Raw genomic sequence first — 20844 nt, 5'->3', positions numbered from 1 at the left:
TTATTGTCCACTGTCGATGCTGAAAAGCTTGTACATTACCTGGTAACATCTCATCTTGACTACTGCAATGCACTGCTGACAGCAATCCCAGTGTCTCAACTCCCGATGATCCAGAATGCAGCTGCCAGAATAATCTCACACACCACCCAAAAAAAGAACACATCACCCCTGTTTTATTCAACCTCCCATGGCTGCCTGTTCAATACAGGATCAAATCAGATTATTCTGTTCACTTTTCATGGCCCTCAAGGGTGATGCACTTAAATATAAATGCCAACTTCTAGATAACTATTCACCAGCACCCTACGATTATCAGGCTCAAACAGCCTGGTCTTACCAGCCACAACCCTGCACAGCATGAGTGACAGGAACTCCTCACATCAGCTCTAGAACACTCTAGCTGTATTGAAGATAAACAATGTAGACAGCATTTGATGAGAATCTGTGGCTCCATGTTTTAACGATGGTTCCATCACAACCTTCAGAAATTAACAACAATTACGCATAAAAATGACAATGAAGATGCAGGATGATTTATTGATCAACACCAAAACCCATTGTCACGTACAGGCGATTTCGGCTTGGGCTTGAGACTGTCATCTCTAATCTCTCTATACAGACAGACTGTCTGATTCAGGCAATGTACCTATACTCCAGTTTAACATGTGAGTAGATGTTCCTGCCTCAGTTGGGACAAAGATGACAAGTCGGAAATGTGAAGAAAATCATCGGTAACGTCGCTGCTAGATCCACTTCTTGCCAAAGCTATACATGAGCAGAATTCCTGCCTGCATTTGGACCCCTGCCTATCCAAACTCTTGATTTGTTGAGAGTTATCTGTCTGAAGAGCATCCTCCCCTATAATTATTTTTTCCCAATTTCGAAATGTCAGAGAGCAGCCGACATCCTCCCCAGACCTTCTGAGTTTAAATGTACAGTTGTGCCCAAAAGTTTTGAGAATGACACAAATATTAATTTACACAAAATTTTCTGCATCAGTGTCTTTAGATATTTTTGTCAGATGTTACTATGGAATACTGAAGTATAATTACAAGCATTTCACAAGTGTCAAAGGCTTTTATTGGCAATTACATGAAGTTGATGCAAAGAGTCAATATTTGCAGTGATGACCCTTTTTCAAGACCTCTGCAATCTGCTCTGGCATGCTGTCAATTAACTTCTGGACCACATCCTGACTGATGGCAGCCCATTCTTGCATAATCAATGCTTGGAGTTTGTCAGAATTTGTGGGTTTTTGTTTGTCCACACGCCTCTTGAGGATTGACCACGAGTTCTCAATGGGATTAAGGTCTGGAGACTTTCCTGGCCATGGACCCAAAATATCGATGTTTTGTTCCCCCGAGCCACTCATGCTGTAAAAGGCATTGTTCGACACCAAACTGTTCCTGGATGGTTGGGAGAAGTTGCTCTCGGAGGATATGTTGATACCATTCTTTATTCATGGCTGTGTTCTTAGGCAAAACTGTGATTGAGCCCACTCCCTTGGCTGAGAAGCAACCCCACTCAAGAATGGTCTCAGGATGCTTTAATGTTGGCATGACACAGGACTGATGGTAGCGCTCACCTTGTCTTCTCCGGACAAGCTTTTTTCCGGATTCCCAAACAATCGGAAAGGGGATTCATCAGAGAAAATGACTTTACCCCAGTCCTCAGCAGTCCAATCCCTGTACCTTTTGCAGAATATCAGTTTGTCCCTGATGTTTTTCCTGGAGAGTAGTGGCTTCTTTGCTGCCCTCCTTGACACCAGGCCATCCTCCAAAAGTCTTCGGCTCACTGTGTATGTGCAGATGCACTCACACCTGCCTGCTGCCATTCCTGAGCAAGCTCTGTACAGGTGGTGCCCCGATCCCGCAGTTTAATCAACTTTAGGAGATGGTCCTGGCACTTGCTGGACTCTTGGGTGCCTTGAAGCCTTCTTCACAACAATTGAACCGCTCTTCTTGAAGTTCTTGATGATCCGATAAATAGTTGATTTAGGTGCAATCATACTGGCAGCAATATCCTTGCCTGTGAAGCCCTTTTTGTACAAAGCAATGATGGTTGCACGTGTTTCCTTGCAGGTAACCATGGTTGACAGAGGAAGAACAATGATTCCAAGCACCACCCTCCTTTTGAAGCTTCCAGTCTGTTATTTGAACTCAATCAGCATGACCGAGTGATCTCCAGCCTTGTCCTCGTCAACACAATCACTGCCATGATGTCAGCTGGTCTCTCAGCCTATTGCGGACAGTCTGAGCACTGATGGAGGGATTGTGCGTTCCTGGTGTAACTTGGGCAGTTGTTGTTGCCATCCTGTACCTGTCCCGCAGGTGTGACGTTCGGATGTACCGATCTTGTGCAGGTGTTGTTACACGTGGTCAGCCACTGCAAGGACGATCAGCTGTCCATCCTGTCTCCCTGTAGCTCTGTCTTAGGCATCTCACATTATGGACATTGCAATGTATTGCCCTGCCACATCTGCAGTGCTCATGCCTCCTTGCAGCATGCCTAAGGCACATTCACGCAGATGAGCAGGGACCCTGGGCACCTCTCTTTTGGTGTTTTTCAGAGTCAGTAGAAAGGCCTCTTTAGTGTCCTAAGTTTTCATAACTGTGACCTTAATTGCCTACCGTCTGTAAGCTGTTAGTGTTGTAACGACCGTTCCACAGCTGCATGTTCATTAGTTGTTTGTCGTTCATTGAACAAGCATGGGAAACAGTGTTTAAACCCTTTACAATGAAGATCTGTGAAGTTATTTGGATTTTTACGAATTATCTTTGAAAGACAGGGACCTGAAAAGGGGACTTTTCTTTTTTTGCTGCATTTAAATAATATGTAAATGTTGATGTATTTTTGAAAGACACCGAGAGACCGTGTAGATTTGGCCTTGTGTTTTCGGTTATTGTCCTGTTGAAAGGTGAATTCATCTCCCAATGTCTGGTGGAAAGCAGACTGAACCAGGTTTTCCTCTAAGATTTTACCTGTGCTTAGCGCCATTCCATTGATGTTTTTTCCCCAAACATAACACCTTGTTTTTAGGACAAAAAGGGAATTGCTTTGCTACATATTATATGAGTATCCTTCTTTTCACTCTGTCAGTTTAGTTAGTATTGTGGAATAACTGCAATGTTGTTGTTCCATCCTAAGTTTTCTCCTATCACAGCCAATAAGCTTTGTAACTGTTTTAAAGTCACCATTGGCCTCATGGTAAAATTCCTGAGTGGTTTCCTTCCACTGTAGCAACTGAGTTAGGAAGGACGGCAGTATCTTGGTAGTGACTGGGTGCATTGATACACCATATAAAGTGTAATTCATAATTTACCATGCTTAAAGGGCTATTCAATGTCTGTTTTCTTTAACCCATCTACCAATAGGTACCCTTCTTTGCGAGGCATTGGAAAACCTCCCTGGTTTTTGTGGTTGTATAGAGATGAGGAAGTAATTCCAAAATTATGTTAAATACTATTTTTGAATACAGTGTGTCCATGCAACTTATTATGTGACTTGTTATGTGAACTTGTGTAAACGCTTGCCATAACAAAGGGGTTGAATACTTATTTACTTTTAAAATTATTTGTAAAAAAACAAAATCTACAAACATAATACCACTTTCACAGTATGGGGTATTGTGTGTAGGCCATTGTCAAAATATCTTAATTTAATACATTTCAAAATCAGGCTGTAACACAATTTATTCTTAAGTCAAGGGGTGTGAATACGTTCTGAAGGCACTGAATACAAAACATAAGAAAATCATGTTTTTTGACTGAACTGGGACTTTAATAAGGTTTGCATAGATTAAGGTGCCAGGTCGGACAATTTTGACTACTTTTGATGTGTAGATATGCTGTCTATAATCAACCTTTTCATAAAATTTGAACATAATACTGGTTTGTGTTTTCATTACATTTGTCAAACTATAAGTTGAAGAAACATGTACTGTATTGCAGTTTAAAATAAATTCATTAATAGTTAATCAAGAAAGGAAATAACAAACAAACAAATATTGGAATGAAGCTTATTATACATTAAATAAATAAATGATAACTGTTTTAGTCAGTGGACAGCACAGCTTGAAACCACAAATGACATGACTAATAAATATATAAACATACTTTCTTCAGCTCAGCTGTAACTTTGATTAACAATCAGATGCATAATATAAAAAGTAGTACATTGCACAAAAACGTGGCCTTTTAAGCTTATTATCAATTTTCACTTGATCTTCTCAGATGCAGTCCTGTGTAGTCAAGTGATTTTCCATGAATTAAAGTCCCGTGATTAGCAGATATAGATGATTGGCTGTTCTTGTGATGACAATTGGCCACAGATGTTAGCGTTGTCACCTCAGAAGAGACTGTTTCTTCTGGTGTACTGTACATTGTAAGATCTGCGTCTGTGCCAGCGTCTCCTTATAGCTGCACATCCGCCACATAAAATGCACTGCAAAACAAGATGGAGAAGTATGATTCACATGTAAAATTAAATCATTGCAGAAATGTAGCATATTTTTGAATAAATATGTGAACAGTATACACAGTACACAAGTGAACACAAGACTATACGTACACATAGCAGGATCCACAGAGGTACCAAAATGATAGCGATGCCACAAGGGATGATAATGGCCAGAGCCCAGCCAGGAAAACCTCCACTTGTGGTATTGAAAGGAGTGGTCAGCAACAGAGTAGGAGGGGTGTGGTTGCTTCTACAGTTGTCGTTGTGGGTGCTGCTGTTGTGGTGGTCGTAGCAGCTACAGTTGTGGTTTTTGTAGCAGCTTTTGTTGTGGTTGTCGAAGGAGCTGGAGTTGTGGTTGTTGAAGGAGCTTCCATTGTAGTGGTTGTAGGAGCTATAGCTGTTGTAATTAGAGCAGCATTATCAGCTGCAGTTGTAGGAGCTGCAGTTGCAGTTGTAGGAGCTGCAGTTGTAGGAGTTGCAGTTGTAGGAGTTGCAGTTGTAGGAGTTGCAGTTGTAGGAGCTGCAGTTGTAGGAGCTGCAGTTGCAGTTGTAGGAGCTGCAGTTGCAGTTGTAGGAGCTGCAGTTGCAGTTGTAGGAGCTGCAGTTGCAGTTGTAGGAGCTGCAGTTGTAGGAGCTGCAGTTGTAGGAGTTGCAGTTGTAGGAGTTGCAGTTGTAGGAGTTGCAGTTGCAGTTGTAGGAGCTGCAGTTGCAGCTGTAGGAGCTGCAGTGGCAGCTTTAGGAGCCTCAGTTGTTGGAGCTGCAGTTGTTAGAGCTGCAGTTGTAGGAGCTGCAATTGGGGTTTTCGTAAAAGCTGCAGTTGTTGTCGTAGTAGATGCTGCAGTTGTAGGGGTGGTAGGACCAATGGTTGTTGTAGTAAGAGCTGAATTGATTGTCATAGCAGCTTTTGTGGTGCTGGTTGAAGGAGCTACAGTTATTGGAGTAAGAGCTTTAGTTGTTGTAGGTATGGTAGATGTAGTGGTCGTAGGCGCTATAGTTGCCGTCGGAGCAACAGTTGTCATTGTAGGTGCGGCTGTTGTAGTGGTCATAAGAGCTAAAAATGTTATAGTAGGAGGTGCACTTATGGTTGTAGCTTTAGCTGCAGTTGCGGTTGTTGTAAGAGCTGCAGTTGTAGTTATTGTAGCAGGTGCTGCTGTTGTAATGGTCGGAGTAGGTGTTGTGGTTGCCGTAGCGGCTTCAGTTGTAGTTATTGTAGCAGGTGCTGCAGTGTTTGTCAAAGTAGATACAGATGTTCTTGTAGGTGATGCAGTGGTTGTTGAAGTAGGTGCTGCAGTTGTAGTGGTCGTAGGAGCTACAGATGTCACTGTAGGTGCTGCAGTTGTGGTGGTAGTAGGATCTGCAGTTGTGGTTGTCATAGTAAGTGCTGCAGATGTAATTGTCATAGTAGGTGCTGCAGATGTAGTTGCCGTAGTAGGTGCTGCAGTTGTAGTTGGTGCTGCATTTGCGGTTGTCGTAGGAGCTTCGATTGTAATTGTCGTAATAGGTGCTGCAGTTGTGGTTATCGTAAGAGGTTCAGTTGTAGTTGTAGTATGTGCTACAGTCGTAGTAGTTGTAAGAGTTATAGTTGGTGTAGAAGGAGCTGAAGTGATTGTCAAAGTAGGTGCTAACATTGTAGTGGTTGGGGATATATTTGTTGTCATAGCAGCTACAGTTGTTGTTGTAGGTGCAGCTGTTTTAGTGGTCATAGAATCTAATGTTGCAGTAGTAGTATCAGTTGTGGTTGTCGTTGTAGGTGCTGCAGTTGTGGTCGTAGGAGATACAGTTGTTGTAGGTGCTGCAGTTGTGGGGGTCGTAGGAGCTACAGTTGTTGTAGTTGGAGATGGAGTTGTGGTTGTCGTAGGAGGTGTTGCAGTTGTAGTTGTTGAAGTAGGTGCTGCAGTTGTGGTCGTAGGAGCTACAGTTGTCGTTGTAGGTGCTGCAGTTGTGGGGGTCGTAGCAGCTACAGTTGTTGTAGTTGGAGATGCAGTTGTGGTTGTCGTAGGAGGTACAGTTGTGGTTGTCGTAGGAGGTACAGTTGTGGTTGTCGTAGGAGGTACAGTTGTGGTTGTCATAGGAGGTACAGTTGTGGCTGTCGTAGTAGGTGTTGTAGCTGTCGTAGTAGGTGTTGTAGCTGTCGTAGGTGCTGAAGTCGTGGTTGTCGTAGCAGCTTCGGTTGTAGTTGTCGTAGTAGGTGCTGCAGTTGTGGTTATCGTAGGAGCTTCAGTTGTAGTTGTTGAAGTAGGTGCTGCAGTTGTAGTGGTCACAGGAGCTACAGATGTGGTTGTAGGAGTATCAGTTGTAGTTATTTTAGCAGATGCTGCAGCGGTTGTTGAAGTAGGTGGTGTAGTTGTGGTCGTAGGAGCTACAGTTGTCGTAGTAGGTGCTGCAGTTGTGGTCGTAGGAGCTACAGTTGTTGTTGTAGGTGCTGCAGTTGTGGGGGTCGTAGGAGCAACAGTTGTTGTAGTTGGAGCTGCAGTTGTGGTTGTCGTAGGAGGTACAGTTGTGGTTGTCGTAGTAGGTGTTGTGGTTGCCGTAGTAGGTGTTGTGGTTGTCGTAGTAGGTTTTGTGGTTGTCATAGTAGGTGTTGTGGTTGTCGTAGTAGGTGCTGCAGTTGTGGTGGTCGTAGTAGGTGTTGTGGTTGTCGTAGTAGGTAATGTAGGCGTTGTAGTTGTCGTAGTAGGCGCTGAAGTTGTGGTTGTCGTAGCAGCTTCGGTTGTGGTTGTCGTAGTAGGTGCTGCAGTTGTGGTGGTCGTAGGAGCTACAGTTGTTGTAGTTGGAGTTGCAGTTGTGGTTGTCGTAGGAGCTACAGTTGTGGTTGTCACAGTAGGTGTTGTGGTTGTCATAGTAGGTGTTGTATTTGTTGTAGTAGGTGCTGAAGTCGTGGTTGTTGTAGCAGTTTCGGTTGTAGTTGTCGTAGTAGGTGCTGCAGTTGTGGTTGTAGTAGCTACAGTTGTTGTTGTAGGTGCTGCAGTTGTGGGGGTCGTAGGACCTACAGTTGTTGTAGTTGGAGATGCAGTTGTGGTTGTTGTAGGAGGTACAGTTGTGGTTGTCGTAGGAGGTACAGTTGTGGTTGTCGTAGGAGGTACAGTTGTGGTTGTCGTAGGAGGTACAGTTGTGGTTAGCGTAGTAGGTGTTGTGGTTGCCGTAGTAGGTGTTGTGGTTGCCGTAGTAGGTGTTGTGGTTGTCGTAGTAGGTGTTGTGGTTGTCGTAGTAGGTGTTGTGGTTGTCGTAGTAGGTGTTGTGGTGGTCGTAGGAGCTACAGTTGTTGTAGTTGGAGCTGCAGTTGTGGTTGTCGTAGTAGGTGTTGTGGTTGTCGTAGTAGGTAATGTAGGTGTTGTAGTTGTCGTAGTAGGCGCTGAAGTCTTGGTTGTCGTAGCAGCTTCGGTTGTGGTTGTCGTTGTAGGTGCTGCAGTTGTGGGGGTCATAGGAGCTGCAGTTGTGGTTGTCATAGGAGCTACAGTTGTGGTTGTCATCGTAGGTGTTGTGGTTGTCGTAGTAGGTGTTGTAGTTGTTGTAGTAGGTGCTGTAGTCGTGGGTGTTGTAGCAGTTTCGGTTGTAGTTGTCGTAGTAGGTGCTGCAGTTGTGGTCGTAGGAGCTACAGTTGTTGTAGGTGCTGCAGTTGTGGGGGTCGTAGGAGCTACAGTTGTTGTAGTTGGAGATGCAGTTGTGGTTGTCGTAGGAGGTGTTGCAGTTGTAGTTGTTGAAGTAGGTGCTGAAGTTGTGGTCGTAGGAGCTACAGTTGTCGTTGTAGGTGCTGCAGTTGTGGGGGTCATAGCAGCTACAGTTGTTGTAGTTGGAGATGCAGTTGTGGTTGTCGTAGGAGGTACAGTTGTGGTTGTCGTAGGAGGTACAGTTGTGGTTGTCGTAGGAGGTACAGTTGGGGTTGTCGTAGAAGGTACAGTTGTGGTTGTCGTAGTAGGTGTTGTGGTTGTCGTAATAGGTGTTGTAGCTGTCGTAGTAGGTGTTGTAGCTGTCGTAGGTGCTGAAGTCGTGGTTGTCGTTGCAGCTTCGGTTGTAGTTGTCGTAGTAGGTGCTGCAGTTGTGGTTATCGTAGGAGCTTCAGTTGTAGTTGTTGAAGTAGGTGCTGCAGTTGTAGTGGTCACAGGAGCTACAGATGTGGTTGTATGAGTATCAGTTGTAGTTATTTTAGCAGATGCTGCAGCGGTTGTTGAAGTAGGTGGTGTAGTTGTGGTCGTAGGAGCTACAGTTGTCGTAGTAGGTGCTGCAGTTGTGGTCGTAGGAGGTACAGTTGTGGTTGTCGTAGGAGGTACAGTTGTGGTTGTCGTAGTAGGTGTTGTGGTTGTCGTAGTAGGTGTTGTGGTTGTCGTAGTAGGTGTTGTGGTTGCCGTAGTAGGTGTTGTGGTTGTCGTAGTAGGTTTTGTGGTTGTCATAGTAGGTGTTGTGGTTGTCGTAGTAGGTGCTGCAGTTGTGGTGGTCGTAGGAGCTACAGTTGTTGTAGTTGGAGCTACAGTTGTGGTTGTCGTAGTAGGTGTTGTGGTTGTCGTAGTAGGTAATGTAGGTGTTGTAGTTGCCGTAGTTGGCGCTGAAGTCGTGGTTGTCGTAGCAGCTTCGGTTGTGGTTGTCGTAGTAGGTGCTGCAGTTGTGGTGGTCGTAGGAGCTACAGTTGTTGTAGTTGGAGCTGCAGTTGTGGTTGTCGTAGGAGCTACAGTTGTGGTTGTCATAGTAGGTGTTGTGGTTGTCGTAGTAGGTGTTGTAGTTGTTGTAGTAGGTGCTGAAGTCGTGGGTGTTGTAGCAGTTTCGGTTGTAGTTGTCGTAGTAGGTGCTGCAGTTGTGGTCGTAGGAGCTACAGTTGTCGTTGTAGGTGCTGCAGTTGTGGGGGTCGTAGGAGCTACAGTTGTTGTAGTTGGAGATGCAGTTGTGGTTGTCGTAGGAGGTACAGTTGTGGTTGTCATAGGAGGTACAGTTGTGGTTGTCGTAGGAGGTACAGTTGTGGTTGTCGTTGTAGGTGTTGTGGTTGCCGTAGTAGGTGTTGTGGTTGCCGTAGTAGGTGTTGTGGTTGCCGTAGTAGGTGTTGTGGTTGCCGTAGTAGGTGTTGTGGTTGTCGTAGTAGGTGTTGTGGTTGTCGTAGTAGGTGTTGTGGTGGTCGTAGGAGCTACAGTTGTTGTAGTTGGAGCTGCAGTTGTGGTTGTAGTAGGTAATGTAGGTGTTGTAGTTGTCGTAGTAGGCGCTGAAGTCTTGGTTGTCGTAGCAGCTTCGGTTGTGGTTGTCGTTGTAGGTGCTGCAGTTGTGGGGGTCATAGGAGCTACAGTTGTTGTAGTTGGAGCTGCAGTTGTGGTTGTCATAGGAGCTGCAGTTGTGGTTGTCATAGGAGCTACAGTTGTGGTTGTCATCGTAGGTGTTGTGGTTGTCGTAGTAGGTGTTGTAGTTGTTGTAGTAGGTGCTGTAGTCGTGGGTGTTGTAGCAGTTTCGGTTGTAGTTGTCGTAGTAGGTGCTGCAGTTGTGGTCGTAGGAGCTACAGTTGTTGTAGGTGCTGCAGTTGTGGGGGTCGTAGGAGCTACAGTTGTCGTAGTAGGTGCTGCAGTTGTGGTCGTAGGAGGTACAGTTGTGGTTGTCGTAGTAGGTGTTGTGGTTGTCGTAGTAGGTGTTGTGGTTGTCGTAGTAGGTGTTGTGGTTGCCGTAGTAGGTGTTGTGGTTGTCGTAGTAGGTTTTGTGGTTGTCATAGTAGGTGTTGTGGTTGTCGTAGTAGGTGCTGCAGTTGTGGTCGTAGGAGCTACAGTTGTCGTTGTAGGTGCTGCAGTTGTGGGGGTCGTAGGAGCTACAGTTGTTGTAGTTGGAGATGCAGTTGTGGTTGTCGTAGGAGGTACAGTTGTGGTTGTCGTTGTAGGTGTTGTGGTTGCCGTAGTAGGTGTTGTGGTTAGCGTTGTAGGTGTTGTGGTTGTCGTTGTAGGTGTTGTGGTTGCCGTAGTAGGTGTTGTGGTTGCCGTAGTAGGTGTTGTGGTTGTCGTAGTAGGTGTTGTGGTTGTCGTAGTAGGTGTTGTGGTGGTCGTAGGAGCTACAGTTGTTGTAGTTGGACCTGTAGTTGTGGTTGTCGTAGTAGGTGTTGTGGTTGTCGTAGTAGGTAATGTAGGTGTTGTAGTTGTCGTAGTAGGCGCTGAAGTCTTGGTTGTCGTAGCAGCTTCGGTTGTGGTTGTCGTTGTAGGTGCTGCAGTTGTGGGGGTCATAGGAGCTACAGTTGTTGTAGTTGGAGCTGCAGTTGTGGTTGTCATAGGAGCTACAGTTGTGGTTGTCATAGTAGGTGTTGTGGTTGTCGTAGTAGGTGTTGTAGTTGTTGTAGTAGGTGCTGTAGTCGTGGGTGTTGTAGCAGTTTCGGTTGTAGTTGTCGTAGTAGGTGCTGCAGTTGTGGTCGTAGGAGCTACAGTTGTTGTAGGTGCTGCAGTTGTGGGGGTCGTAGGAGCTACAGTTGTTGTAGTTGGAGATGCAGTTGTGGTTGTCGTAGGAGGTGTTGCAGTTGTAGTTGTTGAAGTAGGTGCTGCAGTTGTGGTCGTAGGAGCTACAGTTGTCGTTGTAGGTGCTGCAGTTGTGGGGGTCGTAGCAGCTACAGTTGTTGTAGTTGGAGATGCAGTTGTGGTTGTCGTAGGAGGTACAGTTGTGGTTGTCGTAGGAGGTACAGTTGTGGTTGTCGTAGGAGGTACAGTTGGGGTTGTCGTAGAAGGTACAGTTGTGGTTGCCGTAGTAGGTGTTGTGGTTGTCGTAGTAGGTGTTGTGGTTGTCGTAGTAGGTGTTGTAGCTGTCGTAGGTGCTGAAGTCGTGGTTGTCGTTGCAGCTTCGGTTGTAGTTGTCGTAGTAGGTGCTGCAGTTGTGGTTATCGTAGGAGCTTCAGTTGTAGTTGTTGAAGTAGGTGCTGCAGTTGTAGTGGTCACAGGAGCTACAGATGTGGTTGTATGAGTATCAGTTGTAGTTATTTTAGCAGATGCTGCAGCGGTTGTTGAAGTAGGTGGTGTAGTTGTGGTCGTTGGAGCTACAGTTGTTGTTGTAGGTGCTGCAGTTGTGGGGGTCGTAGGAGGTACAGTTGTGGTTGTCGTAGTAGGTGTTGTGGTTGTCGTAGGAGGTACAGTTGTGGTTGTCGTAGTAGGTGTTGTGGTTGCCGTAGTAGGTGTTGTGGTTGTCGTAGTAGGTTTTGTGGTTGTCATAGTAGGTGTTGTGGTTGTCGTAGTAGGTGCTGCAGTTGTGGTGGTCGTAGGAGCTACAGTTGTTGTAGTTGGAGCTGCAGTTGTGGTTGTCGTAGTAGGTGTTGTGGTTGTCGTAGTAGGTAATGTAGGTGTTGTAGTTGCCGTAGTTGGCGCTGAAGTCGTGGTTGTCGTAGCAGCTTCGGTTGTGGTTGTCGTAGTAGGTGCTGCAGTTGTGGTGGTCGTAGGAGCTACAGTTGTTGTAGTTGGAGCTGCAGTTGTGGTTGTCGTAGGAGCTACAGTTGTGGTTGTCACAGTAGGTGTTGTGGTTGTCATAGTAGGTGTTGTAGTTGTTGTAGTAGGTGCTGAAGATGTGGTTGTTGTAGCAGTTTCGGTTGTAGTTGTAGTAGGTGCTGCAGTTGTGGTCGTAGGAGCTACAGTTGTTGTTGTAGGTGCTGCAGTTGTGGGGGTCGTGGGAGCTACAGTTGTTGTAGTTGGAGCTGCAGTTGTGGTTGTCGTAGGAGGTACAGTTGTGGTTGTCGTAGGAGGTACAGTTGTGGTTGTCGTAGTAGGTGTTGTGGTTGCCGTAGTAGGTGTTGTGGTTGCCGTAGTAGGTGTTGTGGTTAGCGTAGTAGGTGTTGTGGTTGCCGTAGTAGGTGTTGTGGTTGCCGTAGTAGGTGTTGTGGTTGCCGTAGTAGGTGTTGTGGTTGTCGTAGTAGGTGTTAGGGTTGTCGTAGTAGGTGATGTGGTGGTCGTAGGAGCTACAGTTGTTGTAGTTGGACCTGTAGTTGTGGTTGTCGTAGTAGGTGTTGTGGTTGTCGTAGTAGGTAATGTAGGTGTTGTAGTTGTCGTAGTAGGCGCTGATGTCTTGGTTGTCGTAGCAGCTTCGGTTATGGTTGTCGTTTTAGGTGCTGCAGTTGTGGGGGTCATAGGAGCTACAGTTGTTGTAGTTGGAGCTGCAGTTGTGGTTGTCGTAGGAGCTACAGTTGTGGTTGTCATAGTAGGTGTTGTGGTTGTCGTAGTAGGTGTTGTAGTTGTTGTAGTAGGTGCTGAAGTCGTGGGTGTTGTAGCAGTTTCGGTTGTAGTTGTCGTAGTCGGTGCTGCAGTTGTGGTCGTAGGAGCTACAGTTGTTGTAGGTTCTGCAGTTGTGGGGGTCGTAGGAGCTACAGTTGTTGTAGTTGGAGAGGCAGTTGTGGTTGTCGTAGGAGGTGTTGCAGTTGTAGTTGTTGAAGTAGGTGCTGCAGTTGTGGTCGTAGGAGCTACAGTTGTCGTTGTAGGTGCTGCAGTTGTGGGGGTCGTAGCAGCTACAGTTGTTGTAGTTGGAGATGCAGTTGTGGTTGTCGTAGGAGGTACAGTTGTGGTTGTCGTAGGAGGTACAGTTGTGGTTGTCGTAGGAGGTACAGTTGTGGTTGTCGTAGGAGGTACAGTTGTGGTTGTCGTAGTAGGTGTTGTGGTTGTCGTAGTAGGTGTTGTAGCTGTCGTAGTAGGTGTTGTAGCTGTCGTAGGCGCTGAAGTCGTGGTTGTCGTAGCAGCTTCGGTTGTAGTTGTCGTAGTAGGTGCTGCAGTTGTGGTTATCGTAGGAGCTTCAGTTGTAGTTGTTGAAGTAGGTGCTGCAGTTGTAGTGGTCACAGGAGCTACAGATGTGGTTGTAGGAGTATCAGTTGTAGTTATTTTAGCAGATGCTGCAGCGGTTGTTGAAGTAGGTGGTGTAGTTGTGGTCGTAGGAGCTACAGTTGTCGTTGTAGGTGCTGCAGTTGTGGGGGTCATAGGAGCTACAGTTGTTGTAGTTGGAGCTGCAGTTGTGGTTGTCGTAGGAGCTACAGTTATGGTTGTCATAGTAGATGCTGTGGTTGTTGTAGTAGGTGTTGTGGTTGTCGTAGTAGGTGATGCAGTTGTGGTGGTCATAGGAGCTACTGTTGTAGTTGGAGCTGCAGTTGTGGTTGTCGTAGGAGCTACAGTTGTGGTTGTCATAGTAGGTGTCGTGGTTGTCGTGGTAGGTGTTGTAGTTGTCGTAGTAGGTGCTGAAGTCGTGGTTGTTGTAGCAGTTTCGGTTGTAGTTGTCGTAGTAGGTGCTGCAGTTGTAGCTGTTGAAGTAGGTGCTGCAGTTGTGGTCGTAGGAGCTACAGTTGTCGTTGTAGGTGCTGCAGTTGTGGGGATCGTAGGAGCTACTGTTGTGGTTGTTGGAGCAGCAGTTGTGGTTGTCGTAGTAGGCGTTGTGGTTGTCGTAGTAGGTAATGTAGGTGTTGTAGTAGGCGCTGAAGTCGTGGTTGTCGTAGCAGCTTCGGTTGTGGTTGTCGTAGTAGGTGCTGCAGTTGTGGTGGTCGTAGGAGCTACAGTTGTTGTAGTTGGAGCTGCAGTTGTGGTTGTCGTAGGAGCTACAGTTGTGGTTGTCATAGTAGGTGTTGTGGTTGTCGTAGTAGGTGTTGTGGTTGTCGTAGTAGGTGTTGTAGTTGTTGTAGTAGGTGCTGAAGTCGTGGTTGTTGTAGCAGTTTCGGTTGTAGTTGTCGTAGTAGGTGCTGCAGTTGTAGTTGTTGAAGTAGGTGCTGCAGTTGTGGTCGTAGGAGCTACAGTTGTCGTTGTAGTGGCTGCAGTTGTGGGGGTCGTAGGAGGTACAGTTGTGGTAGTTGGAGCTGCAGTTGTTGTTGTCGTAGTAGGCGTTGTGGTTGTCGTAGTAGGTAATGTAGGTGTTGTAGTAGGCGCTGAAGTCGTGGTTGTCGTAGCAGCTTCGGTTGTGGTTGTCGTAGTAGGTGCTGCAGTTGTGGTGGTCGTAGGAGCTACAGTTGTTGTAGTTGGAGCTGCAGTTGTGGTTGTCGTAGGAGCTACAGTTGTGGTTGTCATAGTAGGTGTTGTGGTTGTCGTAGTAGGTGTTGTGGTTGTCGTAGTAGGTGTTGTAGTTGTTGTAGTAGGTGCTGAAGTCGTGGTTGTTGTAGCAGTTTCGGTTGTAGTTGTCGTAGTAGGTGCTGCAGTTGTAGTTGTTGAAGTAGGTGCTGCAGTTGTGGTCGTAGGAGCTACAGTTGTCGTTGTAGTTGCTGCAGTTGTGGGGGTCGTAGGAGGTACAGTTGTGGTAGTTGGAGCTGCAGTTGTTGTTGTCGTAGAAGGTGTTGTGGTTGTCGTAGTAGGTAATGTAGGTGCTGTAGTAGGCGCTGAAGTCGTGGTTGTCGTAGCAGCTTCGGTTGTGGTTGTCGTAGTAGGTGCTGCAGTTGTGGTGGTCGTACGAGCTACAGTTGTTGTAGTTGGAGCTGCAGTTGTGGTTGTCGTAGGAGCTACAGTTGTGGTTGTCATAGTAGGTGTTGTGGTTGTCGTAGTAGGTGTTGTAGTTGTTGTAGTAGGTGCTGAAGTCGTGGTTGTTGAAGTAGGTGCTGCAGTTGTAGTTGTAGGTGCTGCAGTTGTGGGGGTCATTGGAGCTACAGTTGTTGTAGTTGGAGTTGTGGTTGTCGAAGGAGGTACAGTTGTGGTTGTCGTAGTAGGTGCTGTGGTTGTCGTAGTAGGTGTTGTAGTTGTCGTAGTTGGAGCTGCAGTTGTGGTGGTCGTAGGAGCTACAGTTGTTGTAGCAGCTTCAGTTGTAGTTGTCGTAGTAGGTGCTGCAGTTGTGGTTATCGTAGGAGCTTCAGTTGTAGTTGTTGAAGTAGGTGCTGCAGTTGTGGTTATCGTAGGAGCTTCAGTTGTAGTTGTTGAAGTAGGTGCTGCCGTTGTAGTGGTCATAGGCGCTAAAGATGTTGTCGTAGAAGCGTCAGTTGTAGTTATTTTAGCAGATGCTGCAGCGGTTGTCGAAGTAGGTGGTGTAGTGGTCGTAGGAGCTACAGTTGTCGTTGTAGGTTCTGCAGTTGTGGGGGTCGGAGCTGCAGTGGCTGTCGTAGAAGGTGCTGTAGTTGTGGTTGCTGGTGTAGTGGTCGTAGGACTTACAGTTGTAGGAAGAGCTGCATTGGTTGTCGTTGAAGCTCCAGTTGTTGTCGAAGGAGCTACAGTTGTTGTAGTAGGAGCTACAGTTGTTGTAGTAGGAGCTACAGTTGTTGTAGTAGGAGCTACAGTTGTTGTCGTAGGAGCTGCAGTTGTCGTAGGAGCTGCAGTTGTCGTAGGAGCTGCAGTTGTCGTAGGAGCTGCAGTTGTCGTAGGAGCTGCAGTTGTGGTCAGAACTCCATGGATATTCCAGCATAAAAACACTGTGGTTTATGAGATGAATGGTTAATATGTTTATTGCGCACAATATCAACATTTCCAAGATTTCCCTTCATCAGCATGGTGCAGTTTTTGACATCTTTATTATGTAATATATACAATTATATTTTATAGCTACATATTATTCCCTTGATTGTTAATAATATTACGTATAATACCTTATTGAGATTACCACACCTGAGTTCTATTTTTGTTGTTGTTGAAAAGAGGGTACATTTTTCATTACAGTAGTGTGGTAATATAATTCAAGTAATACAGGTTACAGCAGTGTGATAATGTTTACCGCTTACAATTGAGTCATTTTCCTTTTTTATATTTTGGAAACGTATTTAATCGAGGGGAGACATTTGACAGTAAAGTAGCCTTGGCAAAATGTAAAATTGCCCCCATGAAATGTCAAAATAAACATATTTAGAAAAAATCATAAGCATTGTAACATCATATGCATACAGCATGTACATCATTGCTCATTATTCTAATTACATTATCCAAATGTATATGGTCTATTTTGTCACCATCTTGCCTTTTTGGTTGTTAATATTTTAATTCAGGATTAATACACGAGTTGGCATGAAGTTAGCAAATAGTAAAAAATGAGTTAGAAACATGAACACAGAATGAAATTCAGTGTACTACATACCCATGGTAAATAAAGTAGCTGTCAGTTTCTGTGTCTTCATTTTGGACTCAGTTGATGCAGTTGTTTTCTGAATAGAAAGGAAAATATACATTTTATTGACAGGTCATAAGCCACTATTAATGTTCAGGGGTGGACACTTTTCAACTTAATCTGTAACTTGTTTAAGCAAATTTATGCAACTCATTTAGGTGTGCCAGATCAAGAGGTGTGAATAATTATTCATTCAAGACATCGCTGCGAACAAAATTAGCTTGTGAAGAATAATGTAAAAAACAAGGAAACAAAATGTGAAAACTTTGCAAGGCTGTGAATAATTTCACAACGGTCACTATAACCACTATAACATGGATTTATACACTTTAGTGAAATTACACAGTAAAATCCAGATTAGCGTTGCATTTTTCCCCATCAGAAATCAGCCTATTACCGCATCCCACCAATCATGTTACTTCATAAAAGAGGAAAGTGCATTTCAAATTTGCAAATGGTCTGTGAGCGACCAGGAATTCATACATATTCTGTGAAAGTAATCGGTGTAGTTCATCAAAAGATGCATGTTTTTTCAAATATAAAACATGAAATAGTAAAATCCAAATTACATTACAATTTTTCAAGAGAAATCCACATTTTGCTGATTAATAAACATAAGTATTTAAACTTGGCTTTCAAAAGTTGACCAATCCATTTTCTACATTCTTAAAAAGATGAGAAAAAATAAGAAACCTGCACACTGCTCTTGCTAATATCACTGCTCTATTAAATTCACATTTAGGCCTCAAGCATAAAATGCATTGAACGGATGTGGCTGGAGCAATGTCAACATAAGGGTGCAAATTAAAAACACTCACAAAATCCTGGAGTATAAGGAAAACAAACATATGTTACAAATATTTATATTTTTTATCTAACTAGACAAGTCCGTTAAGAACAAATCCTTACTTACAATGACAGCCTAGGAACATTGGGTTAACTGCCTTGTTCAGGGGCAGAACAACAGATTTTTACCTTGTCAGCTCTGTGATTCGATCTAGCAACCTTTCGGTTAATGGCCCAATACTCTAACCACAAGGCTACCTGCCACCCCTATAATATAACAATGTGCATTTCATAAGTATTCTAATAATTGTAATAAAGTGTGTACATAAAACGTATTAAAAAAGACCGTAAAACAACAATGAGGACATCGACCTATCAAGAAAGTTTTCATAAAGCATTGGGTACTGTACAAGAAAAACCGTCAGAGTGATCTGAAGTGGCGGCATTAACTCATGTTCACATTTACATAACATGCATGGGCATTTCATCATTAAGACCAGGCTGTAACACAATAAAATGTGGAATAAGTCAAGAGGTATGAATACTTTCTGAAGGCACTGTAAATCATATAAATTTAAAGTTATCGAATGGTCTGCCAGCAATTAACTACATATTCCTATACATATTCTGTGACAGTTTAGTAGTTCATCAAAAGTGTATGGATGTTTACATATAACGTGTACATAATAACCATAATCTTCATTGTTTCAATGTTGTTGCCTTTACATTATCAATTTTGGATTTGGATCTTTTCTTGTAAGACCATTTTACCTTGTTATATTTGTATATGATATTTCAATTGTTTTTGTGCTGTGTGCAATTTATTAAAAAAAAAAAATATTTATCAAGTATTTTCCATTTATATATTCCATTATAGAGTAAAGGTTATTACTTACCTACAGCAAATACTTCAATGCCAGTCACCTATTTCTGTAATTTCTCCAAATATCAATTGAGGAAGGTCTTGGTTAATGACAACTAACAATCACAATATCTAGCTTATATCTACTCTAAAATCTCATTATCTTTCTAGTTCTGCTAACCATTTCAAGCTTACAATTGAACTGTTCCCGTGTATACTGTCATGCCAATGTATTTCTAGTTTGTATTTATATTACTATAGGGCTGGTTTGATGCCACAAATTGTCTCTTTCAGGTGACGTAATATTTTGGGAGGCACCAAAGATAATAAGATAAAGGTGACGAAAAAGGGAGGGACAGAGGAATGCAAGTGGGAAGTACTTAGCTTCAAAATGTTTTTGTTTTTTCCCCAGGTACTGACTGACGTAGTATGGAAAACTGGTTAGGTGTCCTGACAAAAAATTTGGGATGGACTAAAAATAATTGAAAAAAGGGGAGGGGGAAAATAATGTGTTTGAGAGTATAATAACAGTTATGTACTGACCTTTTTATTGTAAACTGTTTAGGTCACAAATACATTTTTTAAAAGATTTTCTGTAGCCAGAATCTTGCTTAATTGTACTTAATTGACTTAACTTAACTTTGGAGCCATTCATTTAATTTAATCAGTGGCCTGAAGTAAGCAGTCAGCCTTTTTCTATTTAACAGTTCTACACTCTCACATGTGCTACTTCCCATATCTTTTTAAAAACATAGTTGTTTCTTTTAACAGTAGATTCAGTTTATGAATCTCTAACAAATGTGATGTCAAGATTTGTTTTAATCAGCTGGTAAATATGATTGAGGGTCACAATGACCCCACATGGTGAGCCCAACAATGGAGGAATTCCTGATGGAGCATTTGATGATGGAGCATTTTCCAGATGCTAAAATCATTTTTAAATGATTGCTTACAATGAAGAATGACACCTAAACATTTGTGTGTACCTGCTGAAAAGAAAGAAAGAAATGCATAATAATAGGACAAATTAATTTCTGATAAAATATTGTGTGCGAAATACCTTACATTTTTGGACTTTACAGTTGATATATTTGGAGAAATTAATAAAAATCTGTATCTTGTGACGCGATAAAAAAAATACATATTTAAAGACTTGTATCTCTATGATAATGAAATATGCTCAAGTTATTTTTTTATATTTTCTATTGAACATTAACATGACACTACAATAGTGTTTCAGTATTTTGAAGAGTGCCTTGGTCCTCATTATTTTGATATCATGGATGGTCAGTCCTTGCATCCATTGCTACATCTATGAATTTGAGAGTGATTACGTTTACTAAAGTGGTGGGGTGTCAGCATTGTTGTTTGAATCCCAGATTTCCCCACTAAGGACTCAGGGACTAAGGACTAAAATCTTTAGTAAAGCTATCAAAAAGTAAATGCATAATAGTATTGACCTATTTCTGGGTGCACATATTACGTCTGCAAGGTTCATGGCAACACTAATGTGGATCTTTCCCTCTCCAGCTGACTGTCAGTATCACTTTATTTAGGGTTAAACCTTGATGCACAGTTTTCCTATCTTCCTCAGGGAGTTCCTCTCAACCAAGGGGAATTTTCTGCATGCCAATGTTGCATTTAGTTGATCTGAAACAAAGGTGGGTAATACATAACACCTTGATGAGTGTTCAGTGTCATTCATAACAACTATTAGAACACATTTATTCAACATCATTCATGAGGAATTTGATAAATATTTGATTTATTCCGTCAAAGTACCCATCCCTCTGACATACTAATCACACAACATTATGGGAGCACCAGGTAAGCCTCAGAGCAGTACCCAGGTAGCAGATTAGGGGTTAAGTGACTTGCTCAAGGCCACAAGAGCAGAAGGGTTGGATCCAGACCTGTCTGTAAATAATATATTTCAAATAGTCTAACTGACTGTGGTCGGTGATTTAGCTTGCCTGGCCCAATGGAACCATTGTAGTAGTCCCAAAAGAGAAAACCCCATCTTTCTGGCACTCACTCCAGACAGGCTCAATAGTATTTGAACCCAGGTCAGAGCAATTGATGACATTGTAACATGTTGAGTAACTTTGCCTGATATCTGAAAACTATTAGATCAAATCAATCAATCACATTTGCTGTAAAAAAAGGGCTTTATAAATTAGTGTTGGTCAGGAATTGCTTTACTGATACCGACCTAAACCCCATCAAGCCAGAAGCTTATGCCTTGGCTTTAGCTCAGCAAAGACTAATACAGCCTTGTGGTGCACAGGACTAACCCAGTCAGTAACACCAGCAACAATACTGTTCACTCAGACCAGACTATTTCAACTAAAACAATTTAACTTCATAATACCTTAATAACTTTCTGTAATGACAAAATCACTTATTTTGAAGGTTCCTTACAAATGATGTTAAAATATGACGCTTGTTATGCATGATACTTTTAACATTCACAAAGTGTTACCCAAACGACTTATTTAGCATTTTGGGTGAGGAGCTTCATTCTAACCAGCAACATGTGAGTATCACTTGTGAACATGGAGATTTGGAGTGTGATGCCTGACTCAACATGCCCTAGGACGTCATCGAAATTAAGAATTTGTTCTTAACTGACTTGCCTAGATAAATAATTAAAAAAAATGTCTAAATGTTACTATCTCATGCCGCCTTGACTAATAAGGACTGTTATAATACAGGATATACTGGATTTTTCCTAAAACTTAACCAGCAATGCGCATTTATTACCTTTT

General features: G+C 43.4%; 2 protein-coding genes and 1 long non-coding RNA gene across 3 annotated transcripts; all 3 read right to left on the bottom strand.

The window, feature by feature from the left end:
* Positions 1–3694: 3694 nt before the first annotated feature.
* Positions 3695–7890, bottom strand: LOC121839055 (mucin-2-like). The gene is made up of 2 exons (XM_042295519.1): positions 4570–7890; positions 3695–4443 (listed from the first exon to the last, which is right to left on the bottom strand). Exon 1 carries the CDS (start codon positions 7878–7880, stop codon positions 4677–4679), a length of 3204 nt encoding a protein of 1067 aa, XP_042151453.1. The 5' UTR covers positions 7881–7890; the 3' UTR covers positions 3695–4443; positions 4570–4676.
* A 2396-nt stretch (positions 7891–10286) lies between these two features.
* Positions 10287–15600, bottom strand: LOC121838942 (mucin-5AC-like; the record flags this gene model as incomplete). Its single annotated transcript, XM_042294910.1, has 5 exons — positions 14416–15600; positions 13404–13681; positions 13212–13216; positions 12708–12745; positions 10287–11463 (listed from the first exon to the last, which is right to left on the bottom strand). Coding segments are annotated over exons 1-5 (2367 nt in total), but the record flags the coding sequence as incomplete, so codon positions are not given.
* Positions 15601–15637: 37 nt separating this feature from the next.
* Positions 15638–18281, bottom strand: LOC121839056. The gene is made up of 3 exons (XR_006078598.1): positions 18111–18281; positions 16399–16465; positions 15638–15742 (listed from the first exon to the last, which is right to left on the bottom strand). It is a non-coding gene; the product is annotated as an uncharacterized LOC121839056 (long non-coding RNA).
* Between the last annotated feature and the right edge of the window lie 2563 nt (positions 18282–20844).

The sequence above is a fragment of the Oncorhynchus tshawytscha genome, linkage group LG13 (genome assembly GCF_018296145.1).
Source record: "Oncorhynchus tshawytscha isolate Ot180627B linkage group LG13, Otsh_v2.0, whole genome shotgun sequence".
NCBI classification, from domain to species: Eukaryota; Metazoa; Chordata; class Actinopteri; order Salmoniformes; family Salmonidae; genus Oncorhynchus; species Oncorhynchus tshawytscha.
This window is presented reverse-complemented; position numbering and strand designations above follow the sequence as displayed.

Bases quoted from the DNA above. Each gene is read 5' to 3' on its own strand.
- LOC121839055 (XM_042295519.1), bottom strand. From the start codon at position 7,880: ATGACCCCCACAACTGCAGCACCTACAACGACAACCACAACCGAAGCT.